This window comes from Trichoderma aggressivum (assembly GCF_033847375.1).
Source record: "Trichoderma aggressivum f. europaeum strain CBS 100526 chromosome Unknown scaffold_005, whole genome shotgun sequence".
In the NCBI taxonomy this organism is placed as follows: domain Eukaryota; kingdom Fungi; phylum Ascomycota; class Sordariomycetes; order Hypocreales; family Hypocreaceae; genus Trichoderma; species Trichoderma aggressivum.
The window spans coordinates 884,967-898,672 of record NW_026946371.1 but is presented as its reverse complement, the minus strand read 5'-3'; the positions used below and the strand labels follow the sequence as shown (position 1 = coordinate 898,672).

The 13,706-nt window shown below is 52.9% G+C and overlaps 3 protein-coding genes across 3 annotated transcripts; 2 read left to right on the top strand and 1 right to left on the bottom strand.

The window, feature by feature from the left end:
* Positions 1–980: 980 nt before the first annotated feature.
* On the top strand, positions 981–2,007 carry Triagg1_2183 (uncharacterized protein; the record flags this gene model as incomplete). Its single annotated transcript, XM_062896336.1, has 2 exons — positions 981–1,481; positions 1,540–2,007. The coding sequence occupies 2 exons, from the start codon at positions 981–983 to the stop codon at positions 2,005–2,007; spliced, it is 969 nt and encodes a 322-aa protein (XP_062759039.1).
* A 1,973-nt stretch (positions 2,008–3,980) lies between these two features.
* Positions 3,981–8,646, bottom strand: Triagg1_2182 (uncharacterized protein; the record flags this gene model as incomplete). Its single annotated transcript, XM_062896335.1, has 9 exons — positions 3,981–4,144; positions 4,206–4,449; positions 4,529–4,845; positions 4,975–5,053; positions 5,123–5,641; positions 5,708–7,192; positions 7,438–7,702; positions 7,744–8,230; positions 8,280–8,646. The coding sequence occupies 9 exons, from the start codon at positions 8,644–8,646 to the stop codon at positions 3,981–3,983; spliced, it is 3,927 nt and encodes a 1,308-aa protein (XP_062759038.1).
* Positions 8,647–11,758: 3,112 nt separating this feature from the next.
* Positions 11,759–13,212, top strand: Triagg1_2181 (uncharacterized protein; the record flags this gene model as incomplete). Its single annotated transcript, XM_062896334.1, has 5 exons — positions 11,759–11,963; positions 12,031–12,261; positions 12,323–12,396; positions 12,451–12,620; positions 12,693–13,212. 5 exons carry the CDS (start codon positions 11,759–11,761, stop codon positions 13,210–13,212), a joined length of 1,200 nt encoding a protein of 399 aa, XP_062759037.1.
* Positions 13,213–13,706: the final 494 nt, after the last annotated feature.

The window sequence follows — 13,706 nt, the reverse complement described above, 5'->3', positions numbered from 1 at the left end:
GCTCTGGACAGAGTTTACGTGAGTGCTTGCGTCTCTGTGACTTGTGACTCATGATACAGTGAATGTCCCGAGGCCGTTTTCCCGGGCCTTGTTGCTGAACAATGTTTGTCACCATGCTTTCATGTTAGGTACTGTCTACTTCAAATACTGCCTCTCACGATACATGTACATGGCGTCCAATGACTCTATTCTAGGTAATATCCAACAAACGAGAGGAGGGCACGTGCCGTGGATATCTCACTGAGGGGTATAGACGACAAACGGGGACCCTTGTGGACCTATATAAACTCCAGATCCTATTTTCACTTTTACTTTTCCTTCTTCTCCCTACATCTGTCCTCTTCTTTTCTCCTCTTTTCCCCTCGCACATGACGAAACAGCGGAGCAGCAGTAGGAAATGACAGTGCAGGAAAAAATCGAGCAGTTGGGAGGCGGTCTGGGGTTACTTTGACTGGCAGGCGCTGCTCTGAGGGAGGCGGACTCTTGACTTTACACACTTTCTTTTACCTCTTCTTTCTCCGTTCTTTTTGGCTGGTTCTGTCATCCGCCATCTCTTTCTCTTCTCTTCACTCTCACTCTCTCTCTATCTGATTATCCTTCTCTCTAGCAGCGACCTCTGAGGAAACCTCTGGTATCATCACCAGAAGCATCAGCGTCAACTCCTGGACTATCCTTTTCTTCACCGATTCTCGACGTTCTTATACTTTCGCTCTGGGTAGGCTTGCTCGGGAGGCATGGCTTGCTGATACATGTCTCGCGTGGGACACCTGTGATGGTTTCTCTGGACCCGGAATCATCCACAAAGTTTCTTCGCCGCTGTCAGGTGTCAGTTTGTGGATTTTGAACCCTAAGCTTCGGAGAGCGGAATTGGGAGATTGTTTTGCTATTGCGTCTCGTTCCCGAACTCATATGCTGGCCTACGGCGAGCCAGCGTTGCGGACCTTGTCGAATATTTCGTTATTTACAACAAGAGAGCGTATATGATGGAGGAGGACCGGGTATACAACGAGCTTAGGGAGGAGGCACCGATGCCAGAGTCGGTAGGAGAAGAGGCATCCACAGGACTTGGAGGGGAAGAACCGCAGGTACCATGGCAACGACTGCTCGACGAGCTGATGCCAAACGATCAGGTGGACGAGGCGCTGATGGAGTCACACATGTCGGAACAACTGACACCGGAAACGCCAACGGAAGTGAACTCGGCCACCGAAGCGTCAACTCCAGAGACACCAACCACGGGGATGATTCCTGATACACCGAGACGACCCCCTCATTGGCTACAATCCACAGCCACCCAGACCAAGCTTCAGCGATCTCTCCACACGTGGAGACTGGAAAACGAAATCGCAGACTATTCGATGAATCGCGAGGAGATTCGCCGGTTTGGGGGGCTCGAGACTCGGAGATTCCTCATGGGCCCGAGCCTCCCTCCACCAATGGATGCTGAGGCTTGGATCGAGGCGGACGTCCATGGCGACGCGGTAAGATGGTGTCCAGATGGTGTCTATGGTGCATTACACGACTAACTCGTCAGAGCAGCCCGACTCGGCCAAGGTCAACGCCTTGCTTGTGCCACAGAATCGTCTTCAGCTGGTCCGCTTCAACGACGACATTAGAGAGAGAGACATTAACGAGACTTCTACAGCCGAAGAAATGGCCCGAATGACGATGCCGACGCCGTACGAGACGTGGAAAATGGAAAAGGAGTGTGTCGATCTCAGGGAGGCCTTGGGCATCATGATGCAGAACTTTGGCGAGGACGAGCGCGTAAGAGACCACCGCGCAAGGATGTGGAGTCGGTCTGCCAATAACCGGATAGACATGTTTCGCTCTCGTGGCTACGGAAGCAGCTTTAGAGAAGTCATTTCCATCGACGAGGAGTGGCCCGAGGAGGACTGGGCCAGTGCGGGACTTGTGCGGCCGGATGCGTCCTTTGTCGAGAGATTTGAGGCAAAGATGAGGATGCGGCCGGTTCTGGTGCGTGGAAGGAGGCGTGAACCATGTTAGTGACTGCGGTTGACGTCTACGATGAGCGCAGTCGAGCGAGGAGACTGGAGTCTTGATGGGGGGAGTCTTGGTTCCGAGGAGGAGAGGTGGTGGGTTGGTCAGGTTGGGGTTGTGGCGTTTTCTTTTTCTCTTTTTCTCCTTTTCTCCTTTTCTTTCTTTTTCTACTTGTCTTTTTCCACTTTCTTTTTCTCCTCGTCTTTTGCTTATTTTGCTGCCTTGGGAACGGTTTCCGGCTTCGCGAGGTTTGAACAATCTTTTGGTCTTGACAATCTCGCTCCCCATTGGGGACTTCTCCAGACAGTCCTTTACATCTTTACATGCTAGTGTCGGTGGTCTAGAGATTCTCTAGACAGCGGGTAGTATAAGTCGAGAGCGCAATTGGAAACTTGTTTGGCAAAACGTCAAGGTTGTTGTTGTTGTTGTCCAACACTGCAGAGACGCTTGAGTGGGTATGCATACTATCGCCATGTGCTCACTTGAGCGAGACTCACTTGCTCATTGTGTACGTGTATCATTCTCTCGCTGATGTACAAGCCCATTCATTCGTCTCATGAGTCACTCGTCATGACCAACACGTTTTGTTCTCAACACTGAGACGCGCAGCACATCACCATCAAAACTCACACAACCACACGCAAGACTCGACCATCGAGATGCAGTGCTGTTAAACAACAAGCCACTCAACGCTAGCTCTCGAGTGAAACTGCGCATATCGTCCTGCCCTTTCACTCTAAACCAGCTCAGCTCAATGCCGTCTTTACATCGTCCCAAGCCAATTCATTCTAACAATCAAACAGCACCCCCAAGCTACACTTGCGCACCATTTCGCATCCCACAACTCCCAACACCAAGTTCCCATTTCCAACGTTCTAGTTTCTATTTTTTTTTTTCCCCAGTCCAACAGGCTAAGCAAACATACTAATGCACGATCCAGAAGCAGCCGCCAACGGGACGAGCCGCCGTCAAAAAAAAATAAAAAACAAATTGCCAAGTGGGAACGGAACGAACCAACAAACAACCCCCATGCCGGTCTATACTTAAAGCAGAACTAGCAATTCGTCAACAACGATGAAAAGGGAAAAGAGGCCGTTGAACAAAAAAAAAAGGGGCAAAGCGTTTTTATTACTACTACTAGTAGTACCTTAGTAGTAAAATAGTTTGCTTGTCACCCCCCTGGACCAACAACATATTGTACTGTAAAAAGGATACTATGATCAACAGAGCTTAACCTGCACAGTACAGTAGTTATTCCTCGCAGGGTTTTCAACTTACATTACTCGTACACCATCCTCTAGTTTGGGGTGTTGGTAGCCGTTTATGCGTATGGCAAAACGCTCAAGAGTCGCACCCCCCGTGTGTGTTGTGTTGTGTGTTGTGTGTGACTGATGTACCGATACTTGGGCCACCTGTTGTTTGACATCTGGCAGAATTGCTGCATATGGGCATGTGTCTTGTTTTGTTGGATTCGCTTGTGCTGACTTGCATGCAGGGATTGGCTGGTCGAAAAGCAGGGTATTGGGTTGAGATGTGACAAGACGTTGGGTGGAGGGATATGCCTCTGTTGGTGACCGAGCCTTTCTTTGCCTCTTCACTTTGCAGTTGCAGTTGCAGTTGCAGTTGCAGTTGCTTGTTCCCGTTCTTGTTCAATGGTTTATAAAAGCAAATCAATCCTTGTCAACTGGTCTCAATTGGACCCTGTTCAATCTTGGCCCGCAGAATATCCAACCTCCATACCCAGAATCCTACAGCTAACCGTGACATGGACAGCAACGAGTAAAGTATTAGTAGTCCAGCCAAAGAAGCAACCCAAATGAGCGACGATCCGTAACCATCCCAAGTCCAATCCAATCCGATCCAATCCAATCCCTGAAAGCCCCGTAAAATAACCAATCATGGAGTCTACAGTATGATGTAATGCAGCGAATCCTTTGCATGCACTCCTCGTACATACTGGCTCTCGTCATCATGCTTCATTACCTGGCCAGTGGATCAACCGGTTCCGCCCGGTATGTGGCATGTGGCTGCCAGTTCTCCTCAAATAACTGTGAAACCCAATAGAAGGGGTGATCCCAGTCGTAAAAGACCTGGCGCCCCTCGTACGGCCTCCCTCCAACATTGCTTGGAGCAGGTTGGTTCACTGAGTCCGATTGGGTCAGTATTGTCCACTCCAGTAAACTTGGAAAGGCATCGGCGCTCACCTTGGCCATTATCTGCTTTGTAACGTCTCCAAATGTCCAGTTGTTTCTGCACTGCAGGATCGGTAAGCGCTTGCATCATGAGGTCATATTCTGTCGCATCAATGTGGGCCAGATGAGTATTGAACCTGTCACCCCTTTCATTGGGCTTGGGCCACGACTTGGCATTGTAATAGTGCCAATGCTGGAGAAGATTGTTGCAGCTGTCATGTAGGCTCTCTACAAATTGCGGGATGGAATAACGAAGCTGCAAGAGTTAGAATACCGGATGGTTACCAAGGATAGACAGATAGGGGGCGGTGAGGTATATGTCGTAATTAACTTACACTCTGGCCGTGATTGTTCCGCGCGTGACGATAGCGATCTGCGCTTGTCCAGCTTGCCTCCCGCAAGAGTACAAACAAGCAGACATAAACCAAAAAGAAGTATTCTGGCTGGTTTCGCGACATGAGAGCCTCGAGCTCGCTGAGGACAAACTTTCCGTGTTTGGTGAGAACTCGGCTGTAGTTGATGCTGTCAAACTGCGCAAGAATCATGCGTGGTACCGAAACTCTTTTGTACAGCGGGTATGTCTCGTCCCTTGTTTCGGGCTTCATCCCCAACAATTCCTTGCCCTGGATCCATGAAGACCCGGTCGAGTGGCCTACGCCGCCTGTTAGTTGCATTGACAAGAGAGGGTGACAGGGGAAAAGAATCAGGGAGGAGGAAAGGGAGGAGGAGAAATGGACAAGTCTTCTTCTTCTTCTTCTTCTTCTTCTTCTTCGTCACTCACGCATGGCAAACCAAAGGATGAACAAATTGCCCAAGAGATTGAGTTCTCGCTCCTCTTTTCCGGGAAGAGACGGTTTTCTCTGCCTCGCTCCGTTAGCATTCTGATCGCTCTACCTTGGGTATGAAGGTATATATGGAAAGCCGCATACTCGGAGAAGTTGGAAACGGCGAACCGCATAAGAGTACGTCGCCTCGATAATGTCTCCAGGCTGGTCACCTCCACCTGCCATCTCATTCCACGCAACGTTGACTGCGTTCCTCTTGACGTACTCTTCAAAATACGATGCCGTTTTCTGAATGTCGGCCAGGCAATAGTGCGCCAGGTCCTTCTTCTTTCGCACCCCCTGCTCGCCATCCATCCAGAATCTCGCAGTCACGTCCCCGGACTGCGGCCTGAATGCGACTACTTCAATCTGGACCTCCTCTTTGCATATGCCCAGAGTGATGAAGACGGTGCGGATGTCTCTGGGGTTGGGTCGGTCTCCCACGTCCTTCATCTCTGTGCCTTTCCAGCGTTTAGTAAGCTCGAGCCCTCCGTTACGGAACAGGACGGCATCTGTAATCTTTCCGCGATAACACGGCATTCGGTGGATGGTCTTCTTCGACGTCTTTGAAAAGGTTTTGCATCCTACGCAGTCTCCCGATGGGTCTGTGACGTCTACTTGACACTGTCGCACCACAGAGTTCATCAGCCATCTAGAGCACATCGTAAGCATTGTTGTGTTGGGACTCACCCGCATCTTTTGCATCCGGCATCGCGTACACGCCTTAATCTTTCTCGTCTCTGCAGTTTGTTTTCGATGAGTAGGGCTCAGTTGACCTCGCTTCCGGTTTGGAACCGAGAACGATGCAGAATCCTCCTCTTTCATAGATAAAGATGGCGCCAACTGCTGCGGTCTCTCACCTGTTCCCAGCGAGTCGTCTTGTACTTCGCTGTCCTCATGCACATCGCAGTGGATATCCATGGTATCAGAAATTCCCGAAGCATCAGAGGTGCCGTCACCAAATTCGTCAGGTTCATGAGCCTCGCCAGCCATATAAACCCCCGGGTTTTGCCACTCAGCGCCTTGGGTCATATGCGGGCGATGCTCGTACGAGACGTCATCATGGACGTGAACGACTTCGCTTGCCTCGGCCTCAGGCCCAGTGTACATGGTGCTGTCCATTGTAGGAAGAATGGAGAATTGACGGATGGGCCGCTGTAACAGGTAAGAATTTACGGGCGCCTGTTGATGATGGCTCTCGGGCAATTGGGATCCTTCGCCCACTGACTGCACAGGCGTCGAAAGGGGAGGGCCAAGTTGTCTGGCATCCGCCGAGACGTGCGGCGTATTATATTGCGGGCCGTGGTAAGGATATCCTTGTGACGTCTGGATGGGAAGTTGCCCAGTTGCTTGGTGTGGTCCGCACTGTTGAAAGTGATGAGGAGGAGGTGGAGGAAGAGGTGGAGGAACCGAAACTGGTTGATACTGGAAATTATAGTGGACAACAAGAGAATGATTCAGAAAGCCTGTTGGCGGGAATGAATGGCCAGGCGGAAAGGGCGCTGTGAGGTTGGTACCGATATCTTGGCTTGACTGGCCCGGCTGCTGCGGTGAGACTAGGTGCCCCCGATACACTGCGCCATTGGCTTGAGTCGATGGCAGTGACACAGACTGGGGAGGCAAACTCGATGGTACTTGACGAACATGAGACTGGCCGAGGGCATCGCCATGCTGGCCTTGGACAAGCCAATAGTTTTGCTGAAAATGTGGGCTGGAAGTCGCAGACGTGGTGGAGTAGTGGCTGTATGCCGAAGGTTCAGTGGTATAAGCGATCGACATGGCATCGTTGTCCTGGCGAGAGATGGTGCCGGCATAGCAATCTCTGGCGACGGAGGAGTGGCCTGACAGACTGCCTGTATGCAGCTGAGGATCTGGATAGGCCTGGGGTTGAGGTTGCGGGATGGCTCCGGGCACATCATGTACCAGTACTCGCCCAGGGCTTGGTAGGTCCGCCACCATCGGGGGTTGTGTCTTGGTGGCTGCACGGGCAGAGCCTGTTGACGATGGCGCATACGCATATTCCGCATCGGTGAGAGATGGACCTGGACCTGCCCGCTGAACGCCTCTTCTGGGCCCATTGACTCTGCCACGGGTTCGGGGCCGGACAGCTGAGGTCGTGCCATTGGAGGCCGCGTCGCCGTCGCCTGCCCACTTTCGCTTTGCTCTGGATAGGGCCTGTGAGGAAACCGGTCAAAAATCAACTTCTAATGAGGCAGTCTCTGTGTCCGGTAACATGGTCTTGTCCGGTTGAGCACCCAACCCCGGCGGCGGCAGGAAGAGGGGGGGGGCCGGGCATCTGCGGCGGTATTAAGATGAGACGAGGACGCCGTCCATCTTATTCGCCGCGTACAGACGGGACAGATGTATCGTACAAGTACGCAGAGGCTGCGTACGAGTACGAGTCAACCTATGATACATACTCGCACAGCCGGGGGTGTTGGTAGGGTGTGCGCGAGGGTTTGACAAGACGAAAAGAGCGAGGGTGACTCCGAGACAAGCAACGGCACGCAACGACTCAGCAACTCGATGCATTTGGCAACCCACCAGCCGGCCCCATAAGATATGCTCGCATCGTGTGTGCCACCCGTGGCCCGTAGGACCGGAGAGGGGAACAAGACGTCACTTACCCGTGCGGAAACATCAGGAGAGCGTAAGCTCACAACGGCCGTCTCCATGGCGGACGTACTCGTACATGCAACGCTGTAACGCAGGAGGGTGTGTCGCACACGTCAAGGCTCGAGAAGCAGCCAAAGACACGCTGGACGATGGGGGAGACGAGGGTTTCCACTGGATCAAGAGCCCCCAGGAGCGTCTCCGAAGGGGCAGCAGAAGCGAAAGAGCGGGCACGGGGGTGAGAGTGACAGTGACGAAGGAGCCTGCAAGCACAGGCAGAATCGAGGCGCGCAAGGGAAGAGAACCAGTCAAGTCCAGTCCAGTCAAGTCTCGCCCAGCCCAGTCCTGTCCAGTCCTGTCCAGCCCTCTCAGTCAAGTCGAGCCCGAGCAAGAGGAGCAGAAAGGTGGGAAGCCGGGATGACCAGCCGCAGGGGGCCCGCCGTACTTGTACAAGAGAGTACGATGATGAGCGTCGATGGCGGCGACGGCCGGGAGCCCAGAGTATCGGGACGCAGGCGGCGGCATCAGAGAGACGAGACGAGACGAGACGAGGCGCCAGAGACGCTGCGGCACGCACCTTGTTGCAGCGATAGTCTCGACCTAGCACGAGGCGCTGTATCCGTACAGTACCGCGTATGTACATGCAAACCCGTCCGTGGTCGCTGCTGAGCTAGTCGGCCGAGCTGAAGCGTCTCTGGAGCAGCAGCGCTGCCTGTTGGAGCCTTGGAGGAGCGGCCAGCCAGTCTGCCAGGATCGCTGTGCCCACAAACCGCCGGTCCGCTGCCGATCCAAAAAGGCCTCAGACGCAAGGGGGCCCGACTGAGGCTGCAAGGCCGGCTGCGGTTGCAGTTCCTTTCGGCTTGCTGGCTGGGGGGTTCCCCATTCTGGTGCTCTTTGGCGGGCTGGACGGTTGACAAGGGCTGGACAAGGTTGTGCACAAACAAGGCCGTGACATGCACGCAGGCACTTGGCGGGCAGCATATCGGAACGAATGCCGGCCCGGCCCAGAGCAGCATCGAGGGCAGGAGCCCATATCAGATAATCAGACAATCACTCACAATCCAGATTCAGAATCCGGAATAGCTTCACCTGTCTCTGCCGGTTTTAATCTAACTTCGTCTTCTCTTCTCGGACGAGTGCAGTACTTGTACGACGACGGCATCATCATCATCGTGCTTCGATCTCATCTAAAACCACCAAGTGTGTGTGTGTGCCCCTCCTCTCTGCTCTCTCCCCCCTGTTCTCGCTACTCGCTTCTCCCCTCTCGCTCGCTACACAGACTGACAAACGCGGCTCTCTCTATCTCTGTCTGTCTGTCCATCCATCCATGAGCCATCCGTCGTTCCTCCTGCGTGCGCCCTCCTCTACAGGGCTCTTCGTCCTCACCGAAAGCCTTGGAAAACGCAGCACAAGACAAGCCTCGCCCCCCCCCCCCCCCCCCATGCGTCTCTTTTCCACCCGTCATCAGAACTCGAATGTGATAGAGTGATGAAGCCCACCTGGGCCACTACCCCGGCTAGCTGTTCCAGACGGTCTTGATGGAGCCATCATGCGGAAAACACCTTGGCCTGGCCGCTCGTCCCCCAATGGTGGCTGCAAGCTCAACTCTTGTTATCCACTCGCTCTCCCGTCACGTCCCCAGATCCAATCACAGCCCGCAGCGTTCCCGCCCGAAACCAGAGCCTTGCTAATGCTCGACTTGACAGGCCTCACCGGTTGACGTTCAGAGCCCCGTCCTTGTCACCTCATGCAGCTCTGAGTGGCTGGCGCCGGCAGGGGGGAGGGAACCAAGATACACACGACTGTGGACTCGTATCATTTGTACTTTGCGCTACGCCCGCTACGAGTTGGGGTATTGCAAGCTGAAAGCTAGAACGACTTGTCGGATATTATTTTTTTCAACTGTCGCCTTCAGCTCCCCTTCCCCTGTACTGTACCTGTACGGCCATGTATGCCACTCGCGGCTGTCATCTATGATACCCCGATGAAGCATGACATGCTGCTACTAGCAAGCCGACTCTCTCTACCAACATGCTTCATTGCACGTGCTACAAATGCCGTCCTACGTAGCTGTCGCAGCTCTGTTCAGCAACATGACTTAGAACACAACAGCGAGAGAGAGAGAGAGAGAGAGAAAAGGGAACAAAGCCAACGAGATGGTCTCCCATTTCCTCGCCCAAGATGTCTACTTTCATCTCCTACTACTACTATTACAGCTGTGTCGTGAGCCACAGCATATGCGAGTTGTTGGCGTCTGAACAAATCAGCCCATTGTCTCATTGAAAAACTGTCTCCTCTCGCACCCTTTGACACTGCAAATTTCACATGGGCCCTCATATATGTGTGTAAACCACGTCAACAGCGCATCTACAGAGTGCTCCTGCCTGTATTGCCTTGGGGAGAAGGGATGGTGATGGGGCGAGAGTGTCTATTTTTGTGGGCTGTGTATGGATATCCGCCGTGTGCGTGACAAGGATATCAGCAAACGGCTCGTTGACATACAGGGGACAGGGACTCCCAGTTCAAGTCTAGAATTGCGGCACTTCACCCGACCAAGATGAGCTTTCCAATCCCAACTTGCTCGATACGACGACCAAAACACAAAGAGGCACGACACCAGAGAGAGAGAGAGGAGTGGTGGTATGTCCCAGCAATACCGCTGGGACCCCCGTTAGTTGCTCGTGCCGAGTGCTGCTATTATGGGAAGTGTGGTGTCGCCTCATGTGTGATCATCTGGCTCCGCATCACAACCGTGACGCTTTCAGTATGGCCCCCCTTCTCTCACACTCTCAGTACTTGTACCATCAAACTCACCAGCACCAGTGCTAGCTCGACTGCGCGCGTGGATGGATAGTCCGGGATGTGAGGAAGTCCTTCTCATCCCCATCACTGGCCAGGCGCGGACGGGGTTGATCGGACAGCTCCACTGCTCAAACCGATTCAGTATGGCTCGATTCTTTGTTTGCTCTGCATTTCTCCCCCCGTTCATTAGCCCAGCTCATCGAGGAGGGTAGTGAGGGCTGAGGCTAAGCGAGTCACGCTCAAAGACTTTTTTTTTTTTTTTTACTTCTTTGCATTGTCACAATAGCTTACGTCTTATATTAGTGCCGGCAGCCTGGAGCTCGATCACAGCCCGGAGGAAACTTAGTTCCCTTTTGATATGGGGCTCATATGATTCTCTCTCCTCCCTTCTCTGCGAAACTACCCTTTGAATGCCGCCCGGCCAAAGGCAAAAAAAAAAACAAGGCATTGTTTGCTAGTGAGGCAAAACTCAGATTGTTCTGGTTCACCTTACCCAATCAGATCGCTCTCTTTTCGCCCGTCCTTTGGTCTGTTGCGGAGTATCCTTGGTCCGTCGTCATGCCCAAAGCAAAGGAACTACGGCCATATGTGTTGTATAATGTCCGTTGAGCCTTTACCCACTCTGGGCTGGTCGGACGTCCAGAGGCGTGTCGTAATTGGGTTGCTATCGCGGGAACTTGGTGTGGTTTGAGAGGCTCTCTCTCCCACCTCAAACGTGGTGCGACGACCCAGCGGCTCCTCTTTCTGCTTCTCTCAAACGAACCGCCAATAGCCCCCTCTGGGCCTATTCCCGCTGCCTGCCACCGTCCATGGGCCGCTGCAGACGTGTCCCGAAGGGCATTCTTGCAGTTCCAAAGTTCCCCCTTTGGCCGAACAGTGCGACTACGGGGTCTCGTCACCGGATTTTCACCACCAGCTCAGCAAGCAGAATGTACTTGCTTCGTGCAGCCCCCTTAGGCACTCTGTGTCTACATGGTTGACTCCTATACGCTCTCTTCAAGTCTGATAAGCGACGTGCGTCGTGTCGTGCGCGAACAGATCATCCGCCATGGCGCACAAACGACGAGATACATTACGGAGACTGGCGGCCCACAGCACACCTCCACTTTCTCGGAAACATCAAAGCATCGCATTGTCCTGGCGCCGATACGCTGTCCGACGTCTCTCTGCATCTGGTGGCGAACCTCGAGCTCACTGTCTGGCCCGTTTTCAACCTCGTACCACTCTCGTACCTTTCCATTATCCTTTTTTTGCATATAAGACAGCCCGGAGCCACGGGGCTGGTGTTGGGTTTGCAAAAGCCTGCAGCATCCTCAACAAGAAAGAATGATTCCCCCAAGCACGACTGGTCCCATGAATATCCTTGACGCAGCCACTGCTATACCCAAGGACATGATGGCAAAACTTCCAACAGCCATCAATGGCCCCTTGGCCTGGTCAGGGGCTGATTTCGAGGATGAAGAAACGTACACCTGGCAGCTTCGCGGAGAGGACGTCGAAGAAATCGATGCTGCCCTCCAAAGCTTCAAGTGTAAGAGACTCTATTGAATAAGCTTTTGCTCAGAGTAATACACGAAGCCAGCTGACTTGGACTACAGCTCTTGGCCTCGATGGAGACCAGGTTGACAGTGACAACTTTCCCCTTCCGAATCTTGCGGCGCGGCTTTCCCAATCTGCCAGAGTTATTCATGAGCAGCGCGGCTTCTTCGTTCTCAGGGGTCTCGGAGAGTCAAAATACTCAGTTGAAGACAGCACCACCATATATCTAGGCATATCCAGCTATATCGCCGACAAGAGGGGACTGCAGGACCGCAAGGGTAACGTTCTCTGTAAGCTACATCTTTCTCCCGTGACTTGACCGGACATGACCTCTCATCTATATCAAAACAGCCCATATCACCAACTCAAAACTTTGGAAAGTTCCTGTGGAGATGCGCCATGGCATTCACTCTACTCAAGCTTTGGTAAATATCTATTTCTTGTCGCCCAAGCCTATTGACTGCTGCTAATTCAAACAGCCCTATCACAATGATATGGGGTGCGATATCCTAGCGCTCCAAGTTCGGCACGGCGCGGAAAAGGGGGGATACACGTATCTCAGTTCCGTCAGCACTGCATTCAATGAACTGCTTGCTGAAGCCCCATCAGCTGCAAAAGCTCTCTTGACTGCAGATTGGCCTGTGCAAATGTAAGAGCACTGCTGTTTTTACCCCCCCTACTACTTGACGTTGGGCGTTGGCTGAAAACTGGTGTGACGCAGTTCGGGGCGTGGAGCAAAATGCTACTTAGCGCCCGCCCTCGCAATTCACGATGGCAGGTTGATGGCTAGCATAGATCCGAATCGATTTGGGCCTCATCCATCCAGCGGACCAACCAATATCCCAGCTCTAACCGCCTCACAGCAGTCTGCTCTAGAAAGAATATCAAAGGCCGCGTACCGCACGGAGCTCCGACTTGACCTAAAGACGGGAGACTTGCTATTTTTCAACAACTGGGCATTGCTCCACCGACGCGATTCGTACACGGACGGTGACGATACGTCCCGCCACATGGTAAGGCTTTGGCTTCGAAACTCGAAGCTAGGCTGGGCGGTCCCCGGTTCCATGTTGCCACCTTGGTTTGCTGCTTACGGTGACAATGGCGTCCGGACCAAGCTCTATCCTTTGATTCCCATGCCGGACTACAAAGTGCCAAAATATTCGGCAGGCTCGGCCGCATTCGTGATTGAGGATAGCGACGCCTCTGATGACGAACAACACTTCATTGCACGAGCCCCGTGAATTGCATGGAGGACCTCGATACGTTTTTAGGGGGGAGGGGCGGGGACGAGATGAGACTATTCCAACTGTTTCTTCTTCACTAGTTGAATTTCATATACTTGATTCACCTGCTACATTTACTGCAACCTTTTCTCCCACAAAGCTTAAAACCGAACGTGTCTGCTCCTGACTCAACCACCACATGTCGGCCATCTTTTCCCCGGTGTTCTACTGAGCTAGACATTGAGGAATGTCGCGCCACAAAGTGAGACAAGTCTCACAGCCAGGTGGAAAGGGGTCCCTCCTCCCTGGGCCCACACAGCGCTCTATGCTTTGACTTGATTTCGCGCCGTTGCTCGTATCTAGTTACTAACCACAACTGCCGCCAACGAGGCTTTAGCCTGGGATTGCGGCGGTTAAGGCGAGCAACACTTTCGAATAGGGAGCTCTCCCGGGGCATGTTGTCCCCATTTCTTCCGGTGATTCAAAAACACATGTTTGGTAATCCAACCCAA